Source organism: Musa acuminata, chromosome BXJ2-2, assembly GCF_036884655.1.
Source record: "Musa acuminata AAA Group cultivar baxijiao chromosome BXJ2-2, Cavendish_Baxijiao_AAA, whole genome shotgun sequence".
Lineage (NCBI taxonomy): Eukaryota > Viridiplantae > Streptophyta > Magnoliopsida > Zingiberales > Musaceae > Musa > Musa acuminata.
The window spans coordinates 1,554,090-1,579,357 of NC_088339.1; the positions used below are offsets into that span (position 1 = coordinate 1,554,090).

Genomic DNA, 25,268 nt, shown 5'->3' on the forward strand with positions numbered 1-25,268 from the left:
AGGAATATCTCATATGTTCTTACTTAGACAAATCCCTAGTTAGGGTCGTTTGGATTGAGAGAGAAAGAGTTCTTCAAGAGAATCCGATTGGAATGAGACTCAAGGAGAAACCGTATGGGCCTAACAGTACCATGCCCGATATACGATCTTTGGGATATTAGATGGATGAGGGACTATAGATACATAGTAATTGAGGACAGATATATCCAATAGATTGGATTCCCCTGTATCGTCTGGGGACTATGACGTAGTGACCTAGTATGTCCGTAGTTGATGAGTCGAGTGAATTATTATGAAGATAATAATTTATTGAGTCAAAATGAGTTATGATAGGTATGACTCATGGCCAGGGTAGGCGTTGCGACTAGTAGATATTCGGATGTGTGATATCCGCCGAAGCTCCTATCTTATTGGATATCCAATAAGCCCCTGAATTATTGGATATCCAATAAGCCCCTGAATTATTGAATTATTGGATCCTATGAATGAGATCCAATAAGAGCCAATGAGAGATTATTGGATAGAGATCTACTAATCTAAGAGGCTTAGGTAATTGGATGAAGATCCAATACCCAATAGGGTAGGATCCATTACGATTAAGTTGATATGGGGTCTTTATAAATAGAAGGGAACCAACGGGTTCATATGCTAGAGCTTCTCTTGGTTGTCATCTCATATTCTCCTCTCTCATTCTCCTCCTCAAATAGTAAGCTTGGAGATTTGAGGAGCATCGTCGCAGCCCTATGTCAGGATGGAGCGGCACTAAGAGGGAGGGGTGAATTAGTGCAGCGGATTAAAACTTCGATTTTGGAGAAATCTTTCGTACGATGAAAAGCAATATCAATGGAAACCGATTTTAGAAGCTTGATAACTTAGAAACGTATGGAAGCGTAGTAACTAAGTAGAGAAGTTTGCAGTATGTAAATGGCAAGAGTAGGATGCAAACCAGATGACGCAGCAGCTTTTAAAGTGGTTCGGTCAAAATGACCTACATCCACTTGCAAAGCCTTCTTCGAAGAGGCTTCCAACTTCCACTAGCAAATTTCTTGTAGGGGAAGGACTAATACCCCTCTTACAACCTTTACAAGTGGTTCACACTCTTATAATTCTTTTCAACAAGATGGGAGGAGGTGAACACTTAAGCAATATGAAAAACAAGGCTTGCAAAGACTATTCTAAGGCTCTTAACTCAAACTATTGCTTTTCAAAAGGTTGTGATCTCAGTTGAGATTTGAGGGGTATTTATAGGCCTCAAGAGGATTCAAATTTGGGCTCTAAAATTTGAATTCTCTTTGGTTCCCGATGCTGGCGATGCCACCGCCCAGCTCTCGGGTGCTGGGCGGTGCCACCGCCCAGCCCAAGCAGTGCCACCGCCTGGCTCTCGGGTTCTAGGTGGTGCCACCACCAAATCTGGCGGTACCACCGCCTACACTATTTCAGCTCACTGGTTGGGCTCCAAAATTGGCCCAAACCAGTCCGAATTAGAGTCCAATTGGCCCCTACTTGGTTTATAGGATTAACACCTAATCCTAACCCTAAGTAACGTGCTAACTACGAATTTAAATACATTTTCTAAGCTATTACAAAGTCCGTAAGTCAAGACTTCTTCCGGCGAGCTTCCGGCGAACTTCCGACGGTTTTCCGATAAACTCTCGGAAACCATTCTGCGGACTCCCGGCAAGCTCCTAGACTTCACGATTTGATTTTGACGAGTTCCAACGAGCTTCTTTGGCAAGCTCCGATCTTTCTCGGCGAGCTCCGCGAGCTTCCAACAAACCTTCCGGCGAGCTTCCGAAAAACCCTTCGGCAAGCTCCCTACTCATTCTCAGCTAGTTCCGGCAGCATTCTCGACGAACCTTCGGACTTCCGTCGAACTCTCGAACTCGCAATGAATCCTTCATGCTTGACTCCGATACTTTGTTTTGCTTTATGTCTTCGTCGTTATCGTAGTTAATCCTGCACACACAAGCTAAAACTCTACTCCGATCTAGATAATTATTACAACGCGAATTGACATTCTGTTGCCCGGCACGTCATTGGTTGGCGTTTCGTCCGATTCTTCAGTGCATCGTCCTCTCTTGCGGCTTGTTGCCCAATCGGCGGTTGACCTCCGCAACCCCGATATCCTTGACGTAATTCCGCTCTCCTTGGCCCGATGCCCGACGTTCGAAGCGTTCTGCCATCCAATATCCTAACGTGATCTCCTCCGGCGCAACGTCAATTCCTCCTGCGTCAATTGTCTAAACATGATCGAGTAGACCTGCATCACTTAAAATACAGTTAAACATCTAAACACAATCAATTAGTTTCATCATCAAAATCTGAGATTCAACACCCTATTGTGTGGATCACCATTAGAGAGGAGAGCGCTTGATTTCCTTCGTCCTCTCCTAAAAATCCGTAGAGATTCAAAGAAATACGATCTCCCTATGTAACACAACTATCTCACGCGTGGTTTTCAGTTTTATAGATTTTGCATACAAATCTTCACACGAAGATAAATATATATCTTTGAAAAATTTGATGATTTTGTTTTCTATTATTTCGTTGTAATATGTAATGTTGTCCCTAGATTTTTCAACATATATAATATTATTTAAATCTTTGTTTCATTCATAATAGTTTGATATTATTAATTTTAAATATTATTTAAATATTAAAATGGGGCTACTTTTGATATGAATTATCTTCTTTCAAATGAAATATTTAACATTCTAGATGAGAAGGATGGTTTCAAGGAAATATAATCCTTATCGTAAGTAGTAGTCAACCGATACAAGACCAAGTTGAAGGATCTGTATGATTTCAAACATCAGACTTTATTTTAAGAAGTAGCCATGAGTTAGAAGAGCAAATTAATCGAAGAATCTTCTTTTGTACAACCTTCAACTTATAACTTTGATTTGAATATGATATTTGTAATGGATGAAAATAAAGATAGTTAAAAAAAATGAGATATTTTATGAAGAATGGGCTAAGCATAAAATAGCAAAAGAAGTCAAATAAAATATAGATTATAATATATTTGATGCGTCTGATATTGTTAGTGAGCTTCTCGATTTTAATTTAGATATGCTTGAAACCTCTTAGATGATAAGGTTATGAAAGAAGATGACTTCGATCAATGCTTAGCTCACTATTTAGAAGAAGATGAATTAGTCATCAATGAGACAAGTAAGAATTGATCAAATGTAGAATTTGTTAATATTATAATACTAAATATCTTATAATCATGTCCGAGTAGTCTGTGGACGAGTTTGGATTTATTTAACAAAGATTAACATGAGTTACAATTGAATTATACTTGATCATAATAAATTTAATCATAATAAATTTATTTAAAAAAATATCTATTTTATTTCAAAATTTAATCATCAATAAAAAAAAATACTTTATTTCAAAAATTAATCATCCTAAATTCATAAAGTTAAGAAAAGTGATATTAGTAAGCATCACAACCACATACATATCATCGCTATGATGACAATACGAATATATAACTCGCCATAGAAACATAAATACTGACCACTTCACATTATAAGCACAAACCAAAGACATTCAATTTCCACAAGAACATTAATCACATTGTAAAACAACCAAATTAATCATACTGAATACAATGTTCCAATGTCAATAAAACGTTTCAACACAAAATAATGAAATTACATTGCACATGACGCTCAAATCTCTCCATGACTTTCCAGATAATAAAATCGTCCGATATAGCATTTGCAATTTACAATCGAAATAACGACATGATTCAATCGAAAATATTGGGGAATCATTCCTGCAAAACATACTAGTCAATTAGTATAATAACCATTATAATTTTATTTATTGATATGAATTAACTAAACATGTTGACCACAGTTCACCACTTTAATTAAGAATCTTCCTCGAAATTGGTGGTTGTCTCGCGATACGGGACATTTTCTTAACAATCTGTACCTATTTTCAAACAAATAAATAGTTAATATAAGAACAAATATATAACTACTCCAAGTGGAACACTTATCATTAATTTAAATATATCAAAATATTATAGGTTTTTTTGTTAGAGAGACATAATCAAAATACATCTTAAATGGAGATTTATGACCTTTAGATGCTAATGGTCTTTGCCAAACAAAGGGACAAAAATGTATCGTATCGTTTCGAGCCATCGAGGGTGATTATAATATTTCATCTTAAATGAACGATATGCTTACTATATTTCATCTTAAATGAACGATATGCTTACTATACTTGAAAACCAAAGAAATTATTAATCGAATCATGACAAAGTAGTTATCATTAATGAACAAAACATAAATATAGACCTGTTTATATCAAAATCACTTGGCAAAAATAATGATGACCAAAATCTTTATTAGTAAACTCACCCACATTCATAAATATCTGAAACGATTTGTATTCGCATAGAAATTTATCATATTTCCAAAACATCGAACAAATTACACTATAAATAACAAATGATAATTGAATCAGTTATAATGAACCTAATTTGATAACCAAATTATTTTGAAGTCTTACTATAAATTCTTCGGTTTCAAAGCTAATTCGATAGTATTTCTTCATCATTATCCATCTTCTCATAAATTTACAAAATAAAACATATTAGTATATAATAAAAATAATTATATTATAAATATATAAAACTATCACTTTTGCTCATTTTTCTTTTTCAACATTTTTTAAGGCTAATCGATCTGCCTCCGGAGTATGAACTTTTGATTGTTTACCTTTAATATCCTATATTCCTTTAGGTAATTTTCTCTTTCTAAAAATTATGAATTATACTGCAAGTCTTGATATATTTTAATCTGATACAACCTATGAACTTTTGATCAAGTAACCTCGGATCGATCCTTTTGTTAGGTGTGACAGAAAACAAGATGGCTAAATCCATTATCTTAATGTATCTTATATAATCTTTTGATTTCATCTCTCAACTTTTGACACTTGACGTATTTTTGTTTTGTACCAATATATATGTTCTGTAAATAAAATAATATAATAAATAAAATATTATATTTTAAATATATAAATAAAAAATATTAAAATATTATACCTCGATGATATTGTCAACCAAGCTTTTCTGTAGGGGTTAGAGTGTGTACTGAATGTAAATGCCTAATATGCGAATTATAAAGAATATGTTCATATCTTTAAAAAATAATTATTTATATATAAATAGTTATCTTGTCCATAGTTATCGACTTCAACCTTTTAAGTCTAACAATGTTCCAATTGCTAACACACACACGCGACTCGATCTCCACAGTCGAGGGTGATCCATATAATGAGATGAAGTAAATAATAGTAAGTAAATATATAAAATAAAGTTCAGACTAGTTCTAAATGATGATATTATCAACTTTATTTTATATATTTTTGTTTATATTTTATTTTATCAAACAAGTAATACTTCGCCCCTCATGTTACTGTCTTTTGTCAATGATTTGAATTCGTTGATAAGTTTCTGGGTGATGGTTATCCATTCTTATATTACTATTAAGATTTCAATTATCAATAATCAGATAAAAAATTAAAGCTGGATAGTAGCACCAAGATGATTGAAAATCTCAGAAATTATGTATTAATATTGATGATAAGCTAAATTTTATTTTGACATATATATGATTTGATTTATAGATTATTTTTAAATTTCATGTTTGTTAATATTTTTGTAGGTATACAACTATGTGAGCATGTCAATTTATTTACTTCATCTCATTATATGGAGATCGAGTCGTGTGTGTGTGTGTGTTAGCAATTGGAACATTGTTAGACTTACAGGTTGAAGTCGATAACTATGGACAAGATAACTATTTATATATAAATAATTATTTTTTTAAAGATATGAATATATTCTTTATAATTCGCATATTAGGCATCTATGTCCGGTGCACACTCTAACCCTTACTAATAAATGTGGGTGATGGATAAATATATAAATAAAAAATATTAAAATCCATCACTCACATTTAAAATCCTTTTGGCTAAGTATAAACTAATATTATATTTTAAATATATAAATAAAAAATATTAAAATATTATGCCTATATAGTGATTTCATATTTGCTTCTCTTTAAAGAAGGGAATTTTAAAGTTCTAAGATGGATAGTTTAGAATAGACTTGGAGTATATTTGGGAACACATTTAAAATATATGTTGAGATCTCAATGCATATTTCAATGTGAATTGATGTTTAATATTTTTTTTTCTAAGTCATATGGATAGTATTAGTACTTTAGCATTTATAGGAGACTAATATAATTTATTTTTTTAAGTTCGAAAGTATCATATGAATTTATCTAAATTATAAAATTGCCAAAAAGATTTAGTGAGAAATCAATATGATTTATATTTTCTATAAGATAAAATTGTATTTATTTGTTTTTAAATATTATTATATATTCATATAATTATATTTTTTATCTGTTATATATTTAGGCCATATAAATTTTTTTATAAGATTACATACATGCACACAAACATTTATTTACTTATTAATTTAAATAAATAATATTTATTCACTTTTAAATAAATATTAAAAATATTAGAAAAGGTATATTTATCATAAAATATTGAATAGAGTTTTGAAATATAATTTTACCAATAATACATACTTCAATATATATTTTAAATATAATTTGCATTTGTTATTTAGAAGCATTTCATAATTATACATTTAATCAAGCCCGTTTCTATAATTATATATTAAAAATATAAATATATTTTCAAACGTAGCCTTTATTTAACTTTTCCTAATCTCCCCATATATTGCATTTGTTTTACACATTTGACCAAGAAGATTTCACTTTTAATTTTTTTTATAATTTGAAGAATTTGATTATTTCATATATATATATATATATATATATATATATATATATATATATATATATATATAGAGTTGGAAATATACTGAAAACACTAACCAAAGTTGAATTAAGATGAATCTCTTAGTAATCTTATCTTGATCTAATCAACTAAGTTAGTCCCTATTGAATCTCATATTTTGATGATGAAACCACTTGATATGTGTTTATAATTTAAACTGCATTTTGAGTGATGCAGGTTTATTCGATACAGTTAACGCATGAGGAATTGACGTTGCGCCGGAAGAGATCACGTTAGGATATTGGATGGCTGAACGCTTCGGACGTCGGGCATCGGGCCAAGGAGAGCGGAATTGCGCCAAGGATATCGGGGTTGCGGAGGTCAACCGCCGATTGGGCAACAAGCCGCAAGAGAGGACGAAGCGCCAACCAATGACGTGCCGGGCAACAGAATGTCAATTCGCGTTGTAATAATTGTCTAGATTGGAGTAGAGTATTTGCTTGTGTGTGCAGGATTAACTACAATAACGACGAAGACATAAAGCAAAACAAAGTGTCGGAGTCAAACACGAAGGATTCGTTGCGAGTTCGAGAGTTCAACGAAAGTCCAAAGGTTCATCGGGAATGCTGCCGGAACTAGCCAAGAATAAGTAGGGAGCTTGCCGAAGGGTTTTTCGGAAGCTCACCGGAAGGTTCATTGGAAGTTCGTGGAGCTCGTCGAGAAAGATCGGAGCTGGCCGAAGAAGCTCGTTGGAACTCGCCAAGATCAAATCGTGAAGTCTAGGAGCTTGCTGGGAGTCCGCAGAATGGTTTCCGAGAGTTTATCGGAAGACCGTCGGAAGTTCGCCGGAAGCTCGCCGGAAGAAGTTTTGACTTACGGACTTTGTAATAGCTTAGAAAATGTCTTTAAATTCATAGTTAACACGTTAATTAGGGTTAGGATTAGGTGTTAATCCTATAACCCAAGTAGGGGCCAATTGGGCCCGAGTTCGGACTGGTTTGGGCCAAGTTTGGAGCCCAACCAGTGAGCTGAATTGGCCTAGGCGGTGGCAGCGCCCAGCACCCGAGAGTTGGGTGGTGGCACCGCTTGATTGGGCGGTGGCACCGCCAGTCCACTGTCAGTGTCAGACACTAATAGGCGGTGGCACCGCCGGCCTCGGAAACCAAAGAGAATTCAAATTTTGGAGCCCAAATTTGAATCCTCTTAGGCCTATAAATACCCCTCAAATCTCAGCTGAGATGATAACCTTTTGAAAAGCAATAGTTTGAGTTGAGAGCTTTAGAATAGTCTTTGGAAGCCTTGTTTTTCATATTGCTTAAGTGTTCACCTCCTCCCATCTTGTTGAAAAGAATTGTAAGAGTATGAACTACTTATAAAAGTTGTAAGAGGGGTATTAGTCCTTCCCCTACAAGAAATTTGCTAGTGGAAGTTGGAAGCCTCTTCAAAGAAGGCTTCGCAAGTGGATGTAGGTCATTTTGACCGAACCACTTTAAAAGCTGCTGCGTTATCTGGTTTGCATCCTATTCTTGTCATTTACATACTGCAAACTTCTCTACTTAGTTACTACGCTTCCATACGTTTCTAAGTTATCAAGCTTCTAAAATCGGTTTCCATTGATATTGCTTTTCATTGTACGAAAGATTTTTTCAAAGCTGAAGTTTTAATCCGCTGCACTAATTCACCCCCCCTCTTAGTGCCGCTCCGATCCTAACCGTCCCTACTTTCATAAACTTTAAGATGATTGGATTCACGTAAAGAGTCTCGAGTTAGGTTTTGCCTTGAAATGTTTTCCTATTCCTTGTGCTCAATGGCTGGCATCTTTTGCTGCCGGGGATGAGAAAGAGAGAGGTTTCTTTAGAATAAGGAAATGGAGATCGGACATGACAACTCCAAACTCGAAGGTGGTATGAAGTTGACATCCCGAGTGATTCTTCATAATGCAAAAAGACTATCCCCAGAATTCAATATAGTCAGTCCTCTTACTTATGTTGATCCGAGCAAAAGATAAAAAGTGAAGAGTGATAATAAAATCTAAGAAAACTTAATATACATTATTGTAGTTGATCCGTATTAGTTATTCTGAGTAAACTATTTGCTGAGAATTTAAATTTCGAATAATTCCAGGTATTTTATTTGTTTAACTTGAAACATAATATTGGATATGATTACAAGTGATTAACATGAATATTTTGGATGGATATTAACGAGAATTACATATATGGAGAATCCTAATATTTGAAAGCATATGAATGCTATATAAAAAATTATAATTGCATACGTGCTATTTCAAAACTTTGAAAGGTTACACAATCACTTATGCTATATAAAATCGCAGCTTTTTCCCTTTTTTCAATTCTATTTCGTTTAGCGTAGAAAAATTGAAGGGTGAGGGAGATAAGAATTTTTTTTAAATAAAAAAAGTAAAGATTAATAATTAAAAATATACTGAAAAGTTGATATAAAATGTAAATTGATTCGATAACTCTGGTCTATATCTTAATATATAAGATCAATTAAAGGATCCTTAAGTTATATCCCCACTCGAGTATAAATTTTCTTGGATACCCTCTTGCAAAAAAAAAAAAATTAACTTCTTTAAAAATCCTAAAAAATATCTCAAGAGTACCCCAAATGTCTTACATCTCTCTCTCAAGTATCTTCCCTATGCTGATTTGTATTCCTTTTCACTTGTTCTTTTTTTTATATTTGGTATCAGCATTGGATAAGTTTGACATCATGTATAGTTTTTTAGGTTAATTACATATTATCCCCTAAATCAGTTGTGTTTAGTATTTCGATCCCTATTCTTTTAAAATTATATTAAGATTTTTATAATTATAAAAATAAAATATTTAATCATATAAAAAAATTATTATACGTGTTATCATTTATAAAAAATAATCTTAAAAAATTAAAAAAGTAATTTTATAGCCCCAAGTGTATCATTACCAACTACTATTTGCTCATCGGCGTGATAGTTTTTCACTAGGAACATGAGGCCGGTGCACCCCTGCCGCCATCTCTCGACACGAGACGCTCCATCGAAAGATCGCCAACCTCGAGAAGATCGGCTTCTCTGATGATGAGGTCATGGCGCTGTTAGCACGTAGCTGCAACGTGCTGACGCTCTCCGTGGATATGGTCCAACGAAACATGCCCTTCATAATGGAGACCGTCGAGCTCACTCGCGAGGTTGTCCTCCGTTACCTCTCGCTCATTTTTTGCAGCCTCGACAGGGTGCTCCGGTCGCGGCACATGCTTAGCGTGAAGCTAGACGAGATGGGCTTGGAACACCGGATCAAGAGGCCGCTTTTGTTGACCAGGGTTGTGAGGATGAAGGAGTCGCGGTTCTTGAAGCTGTTGGTGAAGTGAATTGCCACCCAGAGGATGGAATCATCAGTTTAAACCCCGAACCCTAATCCTACCGATTTAAATCCCAGCCCAGCCCAGCCCAGCCCAGCCAAGAATGCATTGTGGGCCCATTTCGGCTTTCTTCACCGCATCGTGCTACTCCCAAGACCTGACCGAATCACCTCCCGAAAGTTTTCTCGGGTGATATGGCCTTCCAACATCGAGTTGTGTGGTCAAGCCCTGAAGGTGTTCAACGATGCATCGGTCTCACGTCTGCGTACACACCATGCGAAATTTGGCACTATGTGTCCATGTTGCACGTGATTTGCACGTGCCCATATTCTCTCAAATACATTACAATGGAAAATTTAATTTTCATAATTTTATAGATGAATAAATAGATTAAATTGTTCTATAAATATATAAATATATATATATATATATAAAAGCCAAGCAAAATAAATTAAATTAAATATTTTGTTAAATCATGCTAAATTTTGTTATACATCAAATATATTTTGTTAAAGCATGATGTAAAATTGTTTGACGACACAAATCCAACGAAAGGAAGTTGACAGTATAAAAAAAAACTAGCTCATGAACAGAGAGTATCTTTTGAAGCATCGTAGTTAAATGGCAGTTATGCAAACAACAACAGCAAGGCAAATCCCATCTCTTTATGTGTTCACGACATTCATCCACATTGACATGACTCCTCGTCCACCTCCAGCGATCTCTTGCAATACTTGGCAACTCTTGTCACTGCGCTGCGTGGTCCTCCCCAGCCGACGGCATCGCGGCCACCGGCGCCGGCTTGGTGCTTCCCTCCTCGGTCGACGCTGGGGCCTTCGACTTGGCCGCTTTGTTTTTCCTTCGGTGTGACTGCTTGGGAATAGCCGGCATGTCCTGCGCCGGCGAGTCGGAGGGGCCGGCTGCGTCCTTCTTGCGTGGCTTCCTGCCACGCCTCGATCCGTCGGCGGAGTCGCGACTGGGGGAGTCGCTGGGCAGGCTTCCATCCGACTGATGCCGTCTTGAATGCCTTGGCTTGGTGGATGCAGGAGCCACGTCGGGGGAGTCGGGCGAGGGTTCGGCCGATGCAGCGCTGAGCCTGGAAGGCTCCGGGGTTTGCCGAGCCGGGGAGTCTTCGATGCCTCCTCCTCGAGAGAATTCTGACATCACCAAGTGAGACATATGACTTGCGGCAAGCACGCTATTCAAACATGCATGCAGAGCAGAGAAAAGACGAGATTTCACGACCGGTCTTTGATGCAGTAATGGTGCTTTTTCTAGGCGGGGCTTGAATTGGATGGCACGAATGATTCGGATGCTAAGAAACTAGTGAGACAGAAGAAGAAATCTGACCTTGAGAACCCCATGAGTTTGATGGGGGGCTTTCCCTGCCATCTGCACCGAATGAGGAGCTGAGCGGTGCTGAATGGTAATCCTTCATCTGCTATCAATTCAAATGGAAACATCAACTGTAAGAAACAAATAAACAAACATGCTCAGTGCATCAAAAATTCTAGTTGTGGCCGATGAAAGGGTACCCAGCTCGGGGAACCAACGCTCGGTCCGTCCCATCCGATGTGTGCCACATGCTTGACATCAGTTGGAAACCCAATCTGCATCTCAGGCTCCTTGTTATCTGTGGTGAAGAAGATTTCGCTCAGATGAAAGGATGTATGACATCAGAAAAAAAGGATCACAGGGATGATGAAGAAGCGCGTCGGCATACCGAAGATTTGAGAGATGTACCGCAGGGGCTTTAACATGCCCTTCTTCATCTTTGTGCCCATTGTATACAGAGACTCTATGGGGCACTGTCAGCTCCTGTGCCCTTGAACAATGACCAAGAAACACAACTCATATCATAATGCATGAGTTAGGGACGCGATTGCAGAGAGCCATTCATGATCGGAAGGATTGGGGACAGAGAAATATGAACAGATTAACATATGATCAATTCGAAAGCCAATCGTGGAAAGAAAGAAAGAAAGAAAGAATGATCTAAATCAAATCAAATCAAATCTTTAGGAATGGGTCCTAAAGAGAACCAGGACATCAGATTCTCCGAAACAAATGGCAACCTGATGGAAGCAGAAGCTACCATACCTGGGGGAATCAATGAAGAGACAGAGGGCACTTGCAACTCCAGATACTCCAACCTGATGAGAACTTCCTCATTGCCGCCTGAGAGGACCAGGCAAGAATACAAACCCCTTCCAAGGCAGCTTTGAGTTCGAATTCGCTAGGGGCAAGAGGAGGAGGACTCCGAATGAATTGCTCAGGACGAGAAACAAGTAGAGGGAGGAAGGGGAGGAGATGACGGATTGGAATGTGGTGGCATCGCCAAAATGGGAGCCATCTCCGGTTCCTCCTCAAGGTGACGCGTTGTTGGCCGTTGGAGACACCTCCAAATGGGAACGCGACCGATCGAGGTGGCCGTGAAATTTTAGTCAACGATAGGAAGAGGCCTTTGAATACCAATCTATCATTAGCGAGGGGCGCGCGCGCGTTCTCTCTCTCTCCCTCTCTCTCTCTCTCTCTCTCTCTCTCTCTTATTATTATTATTATTATTATTATTATTATTATTATTATTATTATCATTATTATTATCATCATCATCATCATCATCATCATCATCATCATCATCATCATCATCATCATCATCATCATCATCTACTCCACAGTCTCTCTCTCTCTCTCTCCCCCTTCTTTTCTTAAAATAAAAAGAGCAACCACCTTTCAGATTACTGATTTTAATAACTATGACTCTAAATTTATGTTTAGCATATGCATTAATCAATTACTAAAAACTTAGAGATACATTTAATGGAATAATATTTCATTGTAGCCGATATTTTGTTACCTATTGTAAGTTGACTCTTCTTTGGAACTTTAATGTATATTAATAATATCCTATAAAATCTCGTTTTGATGCTAACATATTAAAGATATTTTATAGTTTTGTATATTTCTTCGACTCAAATAAACTAATGTTAACCATGATTAAAATGATTATTCTGGATTTTGTGGATGGATGCTAATGGTAGTGGCATATCTAGCGAATTTTAATATATAACGGAGTAGATACAGTTACAATCTATATTAAGATTTATGATATATATATATATATATATATATCACTATAGTTAATTCTTTGTCAACTAATTGGAAGTTGTCTGTTAGGTTTGCATTCGGTCTTACATACCAACATTAAGTAACTACATAATCTGTTCTTTCAATAAATAAATAAAAAAAATTAAACAAGTCAATCACCTTGATAGCTCCATATACTTGGTACAAACGATCGATTTGCATAATACACAATCCAAGAACATGAGATCTAATACTCGCCTGGTACATTCTGGTCTCCTGATTTCAAATTTGATATAGGCGGCACACCCGAACAATGCTAATAACATGTAGCACATAACAAATAGCTACATGCAGTAATGCCGATATGATATTGAAAGGATGAAACTGTTTCCATTGTAGTGATGGTAGAGTATCGCGATAAGAAAGCAAGCTAGCTTAGTCCTCACATCATCATGAAGCCTTCATATCATCAAGACCAACGCTAACCTGTAGAGAGACAAAAAGCAACAAGGCAATAAGCTTCTCACTTGTGGAAAATTTACACAGGCCATGAAAACTGAGTATAGTATTCTTACTAGGAATTTATGGTTCTCTGCTAGAAAAGGCGCAAATGTTATGCAGAATTTCTCTATGTCAGCATTGATCTCACCCGATCCTCCAATAACCTCCATGAATTTCTTTCTATCGGGAGCAAGTTTCATAGCAATCTGCAACCAGTTTCACAGAGTTGGATAGTGAAAATTTATATGTTGTCTAGACTTGAATGGACTAAATTTTTGCAATTTAAAAGAAGAGGGCAAGCTTGCAGATTCTAAGAGAGAGATATTTACACAAATTCTACAAAAGCACAAAATCATATAAGTTCCATGTCAGTCGTTAGAAGGGAATGTCAAGTAGGTCCCAACTGCAAAAATCATGACTATCTGATAATAGCTGCTAATGAAACTAAGAAAGAGCATCAATAAGCATCATCCATTTGGATCATGGTATTTCTCTCTGAATTTTTAAAGATGGATGGATCAAGAAAAAAAAAAAAGGATAGCATATTTATCTGATAGATGAACTGCTTTATCGTTGCAAGTGTCAAGTGATAAAACATCGTTTATGTCAGATTTCTTGTTCATTTAATAGATGAGTTGCTTCAGACCTAGAGATGTTAAGAAATAAATACCATGTATGAACAGCATATATTACCGTGACAGTAGAACTGGCAAGCCAACCATGCCATTTTTTTAAGGTCTTGCTGTAGGAATCAGTGCAGACTTGCGACATTGTCCAGTCTGCATACTCTAGCAAATTCCGGAATAGTTCCACCAGGAAGTCCATTGCTCTGAAAAACAAACACATAATTGAAGCATATATTTGCCTGCTGATTTTACTGCACTAGATCGGCTAAGCTAAACTCAGATGGCTCTGCTGGAGAGCCACATTGATGACAACTAATTTATCATGATCTGTAACAAGAATGCTTACATACATCTCCAGATGCCTCACGAAAAAGTTAGTTACACATCAGATGATACGCTAAACAGAACGCTCTATATTTGTGAAAGCATGTCTTTTTTATTTAGATATGCAAATGCAAGCAGAAACCATGACATGTAGTTACTGTTGGCTTTGTTTATGCAAAGTGTATAGAATGCCATCAAGAATGAAGGATTTATTTGATTGCTAAATTCATCAAGATGCATATACCTGTCTCAAGATTACATACACAATAATCAAAAACAAAACACCCAACACTACAAGAATTAAGGAAAGGATATCCAGATCAAGTAGTCGAGAATGATAAAAATCAACATTTGTGGATTTCTGCTTGAGCCATGTGAGATGAAATTCTCATATGTTTATCAGTAGTTTCTTGGATTATAGATCGAATATCTCATCTAAAGGTTCAAGCAATTGTGGGTGCACTAGTAACAATGTTCATCCTCAAATGAACATAATCTAATATTCAGGGGGAACACAGTAACTTGCTCGTTAGTTCAAGCAATTGAAAACTTTTCCTAGTGCTTATTACTTTCCATTGTTAACAGCTTTAAATAATCTTATCAGTTCAGCAAAATTCTCACTACTATATTCCACATGCATACACATATGTAGTATGGGATTTCACACAGTAGTGTAATATCATTGAGAACTTCTAAAGCTTACTGAAAATGAACCAAAAAACAGACCTTGTTAACCATAGAAGCCCATTGCTACAGCTCGAAGAGCCTGTTGCTGTCTTAGATTCAACTTCAACTTGTACCATACTGTATAAATATTCATACTTTGATGGATCAGAATTATATTTAGTTTCCAGCCTCTGCAAATTAAAATGGTGAATATATACATAAGTGATACAAAACAAAAAGAAGGTTAAATGAAGTTGCATTGTTTAGTTAAATTATAAAGCTTGAGTAGACCAACTGGTCATTGCCAAACAAATAATGTAATTGTGGAAAAGAGAAGTGGACCTCAAAAGAGTAACATTACCCATTTATGTAAACGTAGGTTACAATATCCTGAAGAGCTTTATCTATTAGTAGGTAACAATAAAATGCAAGTTTCTTACCGTTATGTTACCCCCTATATCAGACTTGACAATAGCCATGGCGGCTCCAAACTTATCTGGTAACATCAAAGTGGAGATCACAAGCAATATCATGGAGATATATATTGTAAGATGAACACATGCAGTTTCAATGATGAAAAAGATAATGTGAGGAAGAAATATCAATCCATGTTTCTGGTAAGCAAAAAAAAAATCCATATAAAGGATCCAAAAAGTCAATCAGGCATCAGTTCATAAAATATTTTATCCAGACAAAGTTAGTGGAAGTGATAGAATTGGAGAAAATGATGTATATGACTACAAAATATATTAGATAGAAAAGATCACAATGTTAATGACCAAAAGAACAACTACGAATCCCCACAGGAGAGTATATTGCACAAATAGACTTAACACAACATAAGATAAATGTGATATTTTCCAATAAACTATTAAACATCCTACTGACATTTTTCATGCAATAATCTTGTGATAAAGCTTCTTTGCACGCACCGAGGAATTAGACATAGCAAACTATAAGTAAGACATTTCTAAGTCAGTCTAAAATGTATGTACCAAGAAGATTTCTTTCAAGAACCAGACAAGGCAAGTGCAAAGGGCTCCACTGAAACTTCCCCCTCAGGAAATAGAGAAAGAAGAGTTAGCCAAGTACCTAAAACCGGCAGGATGTGCTTGCACACGTCAAGGAAAGGCTTCGTAAGAATTTCTCCGTTCTCTGACTTGACATGCTTCATTCCTTCCAATGAGGGAGTGAACACGGTCCCCTCCATCTCGATTCTCTGATCCTTGAACCTAAAATCACATCAAAACCAGATCTTTCTCAAGATTATACTGCGCGATCGGTACAAACAAGAAGGACAAATTCCATTTCCATGGCAGATCTTAGAAGATCCAGCCCCAAAACATTATTGCGGCACCATTCTGGATCTCGAATCTTGTTAGGAAGCGATGACTCTACGAGTTGTAATCTAATGCACAAGTTAAAGTTATAATAAACCGATCTCCGACCAACCAAACTAGTTGATCTTTCTAAAAGAATCCCCTTCGTGTTTCATGGCTTCAGAGGGTAAAGAAAAAGGAGATGTTTATAAGATCCAATCTTTCTTCCTAAAATCAACAGAGCTGTAAGCAAAACAAGAGCTTTTCAGGTGATCTGATCGGGAACTAACCGTCTTCAACACAAGTTCTCCGACTGACTGGTCTCTCTCCCCTTGTTCAGGACTGTCAGATCAAAGCGAACGGAATGGGGTGTGCAATCGTGGAGGTCGCGAATCAGAACGATCGGAATATATAGAGATATCAGTGGCTCCCGATCTGGGGAATTCGTCGAAGAGCGAATTGGCGGATAGCTGTATTGGGATTCAGGGAGAGGAACGGCAAAGAGGGCCGGCCAAGAATCAAAGACTCTTCACGACCGACGCAGAGAGGGAGACTCGTGACGAAAAGTTTGTCGGGAGGGAGGATAATACGTACGAGAGGGAAGGGACCCTTTCTACCCGTTTCTTGATTACCAATTACCAGACGATAATCGAAGACTGAAGTGGTGGGGTCCGCCTGAGCCCCCACCAGTAATCTCCAACAACAACAGTACAAGTAGGTAACTCCGGCTCCCGTTTTACGGTATGAAACTAAGATAAGTACGGGCGGTCCAACTTCGGTTTCACCATTATAATTTTAATAAAATAAAATAATAAATAAATAAAGTCATTTTTCGAAAAAAAAAATCCTAAGCCGGAGATTTTTTTTTTTTACGTAGGATTCTAACCTTAAAAAAAATTCAAATAATTTTTTTTAATCCTATTCTTTTTTTATAATGCCTCCTAAGATTTGACCATACAAGTAAAATTATTTTTTCATATGATTACGAGCGTTTTATAAAAAAATTATAAAGTAGAGATAGAATTGGCCCCATACCTATTTTAAATCTCATCGAGAATGACCAGTTAATTTGCATTGTATTTTGAGTCATTGTTCCTTTGTTGTAGTATCTTTATACATGAGTCAAATACATTGTAATCATATTCAGGAATATAATATAATATAATATAATATAATATAATAAATAGATAGAACTGAAGTTTTCTTATATATTTCTGTTTTGTTTGAAACCCAAAAGAATGATTAGTTTGTTTATATTATTTTTTAATTTTTTATTTCATAATTATAACGTTTTTGCATATGTTTTCAATGTATTTATTGGATGTCAAAAATGTTATAACTATATTTAATAGCATTATAACTATATTTATTAGAAAATCTTAATTTTATCTTCTATTTAATTGTTTTTATTTTCTAAGCCAAGTCACTAGCTTTTTTTTTTTTTCCTCTTCTTTCTTTAATTTTCTTTCTCTTTTCATTATGATAACTATCATGACGAGGAGAGATGAAGAAAAAAAAACTACAGCTTCCATTTTTTTTTAATCAATAATATGTCTTTCATCGAAATCACGTGATCAATTTCATTCAACCAAAATTCATATTTGCTGAACTTTGTATATAATTTTTTTTCTGGACAATACATTTCTCAAGTGTTCCTCATGCTCCTAATTACTCATTGAATACACTAATATATCATCAATAAATATAATATAATATAAAATAATATATTATTTAATATATTATAATAAAATAATATAATGATTTGATTTGAGTCGATTTGGTTTGATTTAACATAAAATAATATAATGAACCTGAAACATTATTTATTTATTTATATAAAATATTCCTGAATAAATTCTTATTAGAGAGATAAAAAATACCCAATTTCTCCTTTCTTGGAAAAAAAAAATAATCAATTGCCGACAGTTTTTCCGGGTAAATTGGCTTTGACGATCCTAAGCAAGTCATTTTGTGGTTTCAAGACCAAGGCCGTTTTGGTATATCGCATCATGCCCTAGATCGGACGGTCAGGGAGGCAAGAACAAATCCCGAACGATCAGAAAACCCTATAGGTGCTTTACGGCCCTCTCTCTTGAGCGTGGCGGTACACACACACACACACACACACTCTCTCTCTCTCTCTCTCTCTCTCTCTCGCCCTCGAAATGGTGAGGATCTTTACTTGCTCGCCCGCCTTCCTTGCTCTTCCGTCGCATCTCGATTTCTTGCCCTTCCTAAGTGCTTTTGCTTTGTTCTTGAGCTGATCCGGGGTAGTTTCTGATGGATGCTGCAGCCGTTCAAGCGATATGTGGAGATCGGCAGGGTTGCGCTTGTGACCTACGGGAAGGAATACGGCAGGCTCGTCGTTATCGTCGATGTTATCGATCAGAACAGAGTACGTATTTGGGGCATCGTCCCCTCTATCCCTCAAAGCTTCGAATTTGGTCTTGATTCTCATTTAAAGGTTCTTTTTATATGTAAAAAAATCCAATTTTTTCACCTATTTTTCCTTTTTATATGCTGCTTAAAATACATCAGGTAGATTCAGATTAACAAGAAAAGTTATATAGTCGTTCATTCATATGCGTGTAGCTGTTGTCAGATCTCCCTTTGATGTGCAATATTTACTCGAACAGCTACTGCTGTTGTTGAAAGGTGATTTGCGCTCTTTATGTGACCGATTTGTGTGGCTATTAGGAGGAAGATAAGAACATAATTGTATTTTCTTCTTAAACGAATTTCTAAGTAATCAAAGATCTAGCAGATATAGTTTGGAATTTGCACCAGAAGGAGTTAGAGAACTGGTCTTTTCTATGCCCTTCAAAAAAATGAGTGCCATGTCGACTGTTGAACAGTTGGCCATAACCAGAGACTAGGTTTTTTGTTTCTGGAAATGAACAAAGTTAATGAACAATCAATTGGGAAGTTGGCCATAATAAAGTTAAAATTTTTATAGGTACTGAACAATCAATTGGGAAGATAAAAAGTTTATTGTGGTATGTTCTTTCATTTGGTAGCCTAGCCACAAGAATAGCAGGGATCATCAACATGGTGAATTTGTTTTGCCGCTTTGAAGAAATGGTTTGTGAATGACTACCACATTAACATTGGGAATTCAGGGAAATTTGACCTAAGTGAATGATAATTCAATAAAAAGCCAGGAGATTGACAACACAATGTCTGACTCATTCATGGCATCTCAACCATTTATGCTAAATCACTGATCCATTTTAGGCTCTGGTCGATTCTCCTGACATGGTACGAGGCCAAATCAATTTCAAGAGGCTCTCTCTTACTGATATAAAGATTGACATACCACGGGTCCCCAAGAAGAAGACCCTTCTTGATGCCATGGAAGCTGCTGGTATGATAATCGATATCTCTATTTGAATAGTGGATTACATGTAAATTTTCTGTTGTAACCTTAACATACTGCTATAGATGTGAAGAACAAATGGGAGAACAGCTCATGGGGAAGAAAACTAATTGTTCAGAAGAGGAGAGCTTCACTGAATGATTTTGACAGGTTCAAGGTCATGCTGGCAAAGATTAAGGTGGAGACTAATATTCCCCCATTGATTTGATTCTCTTAGAAAATTCTTTCGTTCGTCGTGTTGACAAGACTTGATGTATTTGTTCAGAGAGGAGGCGCCATCAGGCAAGAGCTGGCCAAGCTTAAAAAGGCAGATGTGGCTTGAGCTTCTCATCAATGGCCAAGCTTCATATATTTCTGGTTCTGTTATCCATTTACATGTCCTTAAAACAGATTGAATGTACTTTTTGATATTTTGCAACTCAGATTTTGCTTTTATTGATAGGCCCGAAAGTGATAAGATGTGATGCCTATGTTTTTGAAGTCAAATGATCTGTAGTTCCCAGATCACGTTTGTATGACAGTAAAGGTACATGACTATATTATGATCAGGAGTACATGGGTGTGTATATATATGAAGAGAAAAATTTGCTGACAGGGGCAAACAAAAAAATTAATTTTATTTACCACAGACATACATCCTCCTCTCTCCCCATATGAATGCTTCCCGAGGCTGTTTCAGGCGCATTAAGAAGAACATACTTGGAAAATCCCAGTTGGTGGTGGTTTGTATGCATGGCACGATACAGAGAGAGGTTTCATTACCAAGTCACAGAAAATTTACTTACTAGATGTCTTCTATTGGCAATTAAGCATTTGGGGATCAGTTGCCCCGTTTATGTATATGAATTGACAACATATTTGTCGAGGGAAAAAAAAGGCAGTAAATGTGAATTTAGCCGAGGAGAAGCAAGAAATGCACACACGGCCAACAAGCCCAAGCTTATGCCTCCTAAACTTGGGACTAGTTGGTTGAGATGGGAGGTTGCAACCAAGAATCACTTGATTACCTGAGAGGGACACTGGATGATTGCTATCACCAAGAATCACTCACTCGTTATCCAAGAGATACAGATGAGAAAGTCAATCACTGGTTGGAACTTTATGTAGTAGTAGGGGTTTTTGATCAAAGAAATCTTTTCGAGAATGGATGAGCTGAACCGAATAAACTACGAACGATGGAATGAAACCTAAGCACAAGAGTTTGACCATGAAAAGCCGTAGTATGCACACAACATCCTAATGCATCCATCCTCATATGAAAAATAATTTAGCTGATCAAAATTTGGATACCTTCTGCGGGGGTTCTTGTTCTGTTAGTAGGAGTAGGAAGACCGCTACTTCACACTTGCCACAGACTTCTACAGGCCATGAGAATTCCCCCTGCATTGTCATGTCAGATAACTCATTCCCCAATAATTAGAAAACCAAAAGCTACAATACTTGGCACGCAATTTTAACACCTTCTAGTCCCGTCAGAATACAAAACAAAACCCGTGCAATTTAGCTTAGCTTCGGTGACATGAAATTTTATCACAAGACAAACAAAATCACATCGCAATTATATCTGCATCAGTGTTATGAGCCCTCCACAACAGGTGTTATACAAGTCTCTTATACCGGATAGTGGTTTTTCAGTCACTAGCCCATCAGACTTAACTTCATCTAGAAGAATCAAATATAAGTTCAAGACAGACTTGTTCATTCACAAATGAAGTAAAAAGCCTATCGACCAATAACTTTGGTCTTTTTCATGATCATAGATTGCAGTTAAATGAACATATCAGAGGAATTCACTAAAACAAGGACATTACATTAGCAGAAAAGCACATGGAAGGAGACAACTGAAGTGTTGCTTCCCTGTACTCTCATAAAACCATTAAAATGGAACAAATGAGAGAAAGGAAACAGAAATCATAAATCAACAAGGGGATGTGACCAACAGTCCTGTTGGCACTTGGCCTGGAAAAGGAGAGAAAGAGAGAGAGAGAGAGAGAGAGAGAGAGAGAGAGAGAGAGAGAGAGAGAGAGCTCTTGTTGACAACAAACAAAAAGTCTTGCCTTCTTGCTTGACACTACCAGATCGAGCCACTCACTCCAGAAAGCTACCTAGCTTTCACATGCCTTGAGAGCAAAACTTTGCACATCATCGAAACATACACATGGAACTAAACCTTTCTGTTGAAATTATAGAACCAAGGCAGGCACTCCTATCAATTTCTGCCAAAAGAATATCCAGATGCAAGCTATGTAGCTGCTCCTTGGGCAGAGCTTCTGGGAAGCTTCCAGAAACCAAATCTTTTGATCAGGTGCCTACAGATAAAAATGACAATAAGATCAAACCAAATAGCTTCAATTTACATTGAAGAAGGCAAAGGAAAAAAAAACAATACACATGCTACCATATACTACCGATGAAACAACACTTTTGTGGCTAAAATTCACCAGGACATGTTCCTACTCTTTTGGTCATTTAACATAGACAGAAGTAAATTGAAAAAAGTGGATAATTTACTTTGCTTTTCAGTTTCAAACAGAAATTTACCATTGATATCAACTTTTGGTCAGAACTTAGTACATATGATCAACCGTTAAGTGGCACATCCTAATCAATTTATTCGATCGATTCATACATAAGAAGTAGATTAAATAACAATGCTTAATTTAACTCCAAATATGATAAATACAATATTTTATTTTCTCGACACATTATTTTTCAGCCTGATCATCTTAGGACCACTCACACAGTTATGACAACCTTGAGCTATGCCATCTCCAACTTGTAAGCATGTTTAGATCCAAATACTGATCTAGTACAAGAAAATCAACAACAAAAAGAATACATGATGTCCCAACACCTTTTCAATGGATTGGACTTTGTTTAGGACAATATCACTAGTCAAAGACTCAAAACTAAGAGAAGACGAATATATTTAGTTATTATTTCGAATTAAGTTTACATGATCCATTGCTTATAAAGAATTCACACAACAGAATGATGGTTCGCTAAATCTCGTCTACCTGTTTATTTTTCAGCTTGCTGAATTTAGGGCCTCAAATCCATCTCCGAGTCACTCATTTGAGATATTCATTAAAAAGGATATTACAGACCATGAAAAATACAAAAAGACTGCCAGGTCAGTTGATGCTGTGACGGCAAGGTCTCAGCACTTTGCATGGACATCGGTGTCCTACCACCACAGCAGCCTGAAATCTGAATCAGCATAGAGCCCATTGCCATATTAAAGTGGTGCCAATGCCAAGACCAGCTCATCATCACAGCTGCATGACTTTGCCTTGTAGACCAACTTATCTCAATACTAAACTAATAAAACTGATTAAAATCTAATAAATAGCCTGATCGTTGGATACAAACACCAGCTTGCACAGCCAAACCCCAAGAACAAAACCTTAAATGGCATTTCCATGTCCAAAACCCAACTATTATTCCATAAAAGACATGTCATACCATAGAGCTACAGATATTCAACATTATGCTCCTGTGTCATCTTTGAGACAAGTCTTATTGCACAACAAGTTCAATTACCTATCTAGCGCATACTAGGTACTCCTTACAATGGACAACCACAAAAAACAAGTCCACCAAACTTGTCATGACCCACATATAAAGACTCTTCTATGAAATGCTCGTCTGCATCACTATGAAATGCTTGTTTCCAGACAGATGAAGTGCAAACTCACTTCACATTTCCTCCCACATATGAAGACTCTTCTATGAACAAGACTAAAATGAACATCCTTTGCACCACCATTCTTACTAGTGTGTCCTATCTCAAACATCCTTGGGGGGAATTCCTAATCTCCTTAATGGTTATCTGAACTAGCTCAAACCCAAAAGTTCTCTTCCCCAGCTCTCCCAAGATCTAAAAGATCACCAGAACACAATTGCTCGGAATGTTCAAGACATCAAATTGTAGGACAAATATTGTTATGCGTAACAGTGATGGAAGCACCCAATCTCTTTTGCTAAGCACGAGCACAAAATCATTCCAATCTCTATCTTATAATCAATTACTTCCTGAAATGTCCTAAAATCCTGTTATGTGTCTATCTTATAAAAATCACTTCCTGAAATGTCCAAAAATACTGTTATGATTCTATGGTTCTATCATTATGTGCCTCATGCAACAATATTGAAATTGTCTTAGCCAGCTTTTTTGAACTATATCACATAAAAGTAGAAATGAAAATGTGCACATCACAAAAAAAATCGGCCACAATAGAATACCACTTGATAATCTTGCTGGTACCGAGTTGTATGACCTAATACCAATGGCCAATTCTTATAACTTTGAATCCCATCCCCTACCTGTCATCTTTCCCTCAAGCATAATTAATCCACTCATAGCTGATTTTGCCTATTGCTGACCCCCTCTTCCTCGCTGCTGCCTCGCCCGCTCTGCCAACAACACATGCCACAGCAACTAGATCTCAGCCCCCCAACTCCATCTTGTGATCTCATGTCCTTATGTGCCACCAACCACCCCTATCAGTTGCCCACCATCATGGGCATCTGCCTCATCACTGACTTCTCCTCCGCCTCCAATTTGTGCCTCCCTCAAGGCTGGCACCACCTACCCCCATTGCCAGAGTGCTATTATCTCTGCCTTCATGTTGGTCAATGCCACCCACACCAACGAGTTTGCCCTTGCAACGTGGCCACCACCATAGTGATCTGGACCTGTTCCTGCCTTTGAAAGTTGAAAGCGTTGGCACAGACAGGTAATGTTACCAGACTGAGATTTTAGTCCATGGTCGTACTAAAGACTTGTTATCTTTGCAATAAAATTAACTGTTAACGTCTGTTCAAGGGTGATGTGTCCCAGTTGAGTTGAATATCGACTTGAAATTTGGTACATACATTGGACCTGAAACTAACAAGCATGAGGATTAGACAAAAAAAATTGTTTCCAAAACTGGAACCAATCATCTAAGGCCATTCAAACCTGGTTTGATGAAATCACTCAATCATGAAGACCTAAATCCTCAGGCTTAGTGGATGTTATGATTGATCAAAAACCTCCTTCCATTAGTATCTATAAAAACAAAATCCACCAATAGACCAAGAGAGAAACATAATCCTAAAAGAAACAAGTGAGCATTACAAATTTATAAAAAATGTTGTGATTACAATGTCCATCAC

At 36.6% G+C, this 25,268-nt stretch overlaps 4 protein-coding genes across 6 annotated transcripts in view; 1 reads left to right on the plus strand and 3 right to left on the minus strand.

Moving 5' to 3' along the window:
• Nucleotides 1–10,795: 10,795 nt before the first annotated feature.
• LOC135604882 (CRIB domain-containing protein RIC10-like) lies at nucleotides 10,796–12,680 on the minus strand. 3 transcript variants are annotated; one of them, XM_065094534.1, is made up of 5 exons: nucleotides 12,310–12,680; nucleotides 11,933–12,027; nucleotides 11,745–11,842; nucleotides 11,560–11,650; nucleotides 10,796–11,366 (listed from the first exon to the last, which is right to left on the minus strand). In XM_065094534.1, the coding sequence occupies exons 2-5, from the start codon at nucleotides 11,991–11,993 to the stop codon at nucleotides 10,957–10,959; spliced, it is 660 nt and encodes a 219-aa protein (XP_064950606.1). In that variant the 5' UTR covers nucleotides 11,994–12,027; nucleotides 12,310–12,680; the 3' UTR covers nucleotides 10,796–10,956. The 3 variants fall into 3 exon arrangements, with proteins under 3 accessions (XP_064950606.1, XP_064950605.1, XP_064950607.1); XM_065094533.1 differs by having other exon boundaries at nucleotides 11,933–12,034; nucleotides 12,310–12,679; XM_065094535.1 differs by having other exon boundaries at nucleotides 11,560–11,647; nucleotides 11,933–12,034; nucleotides 12,310–12,677.
• Nucleotides 12,681–13,459: 779 nt separating this feature from the next.
• LOC135605113 (glycolipid transfer protein 1-like) lies at nucleotides 13,460–17,323 on the minus strand. Its single transcript, XM_065094822.1, has 7 exons — nucleotides 17,023–17,323; nucleotides 16,506–16,645; nucleotides 15,854–15,909; nucleotides 15,474–15,604; nucleotides 14,491–14,626; nucleotides 13,872–14,003; nucleotides 13,460–13,782 (listed from the first exon to the last, which is right to left on the minus strand). The coding sequence occupies exons 2-7, from the start codon at nucleotides 16,621–16,623 to the stop codon at nucleotides 13,747–13,749; spliced, it is 609 nt and encodes a 202-aa protein (XP_064950894.1). The 5' UTR covers nucleotides 16,624–16,645; nucleotides 17,023–17,323; the 3' UTR covers nucleotides 13,460–13,746.
• Nucleotides 17,324–18,758: 1,435 nt separating this feature from the next.
• On the plus strand, nucleotides 18,759–20,662 carry LOC103974243 (large ribosomal subunit protein eL14). Its single transcript, XM_009389016.3, has 5 exons — nucleotides 18,759–18,900; nucleotides 19,026–19,127; nucleotides 19,967–20,096; nucleotides 20,174–20,286; nucleotides 20,374–20,662. Exons 1-5 carry the CDS (start codon nucleotides 18,898–18,900, stop codon nucleotides 20,428–20,430), a joined length of 405 nt encoding a protein of 134 aa, XP_009387291.1. The 5' UTR covers nucleotides 18,759–18,897; the 3' UTR covers nucleotides 20,431–20,662.
• A 1,155-nt stretch (nucleotides 20,663–21,817) lies between these two features.
• The window catches only part of LOC135586415 (serine/threonine protein phosphatase 2A regulatory subunit B''beta-like), a 31,889-nt gene continuing 28,438 nt past the window's right edge, over nucleotides 21,818–25,268 (minus strand). Inside the window, exon 13 of the mRNA XM_065094823.1 lies at nucleotides 21,818–22,417. The gene's annotated coding sequence lies outside the window, so the exon portion shown is untranslated. The remainder of the gene's footprint in view (nucleotides 22,418–25,268) is intronic.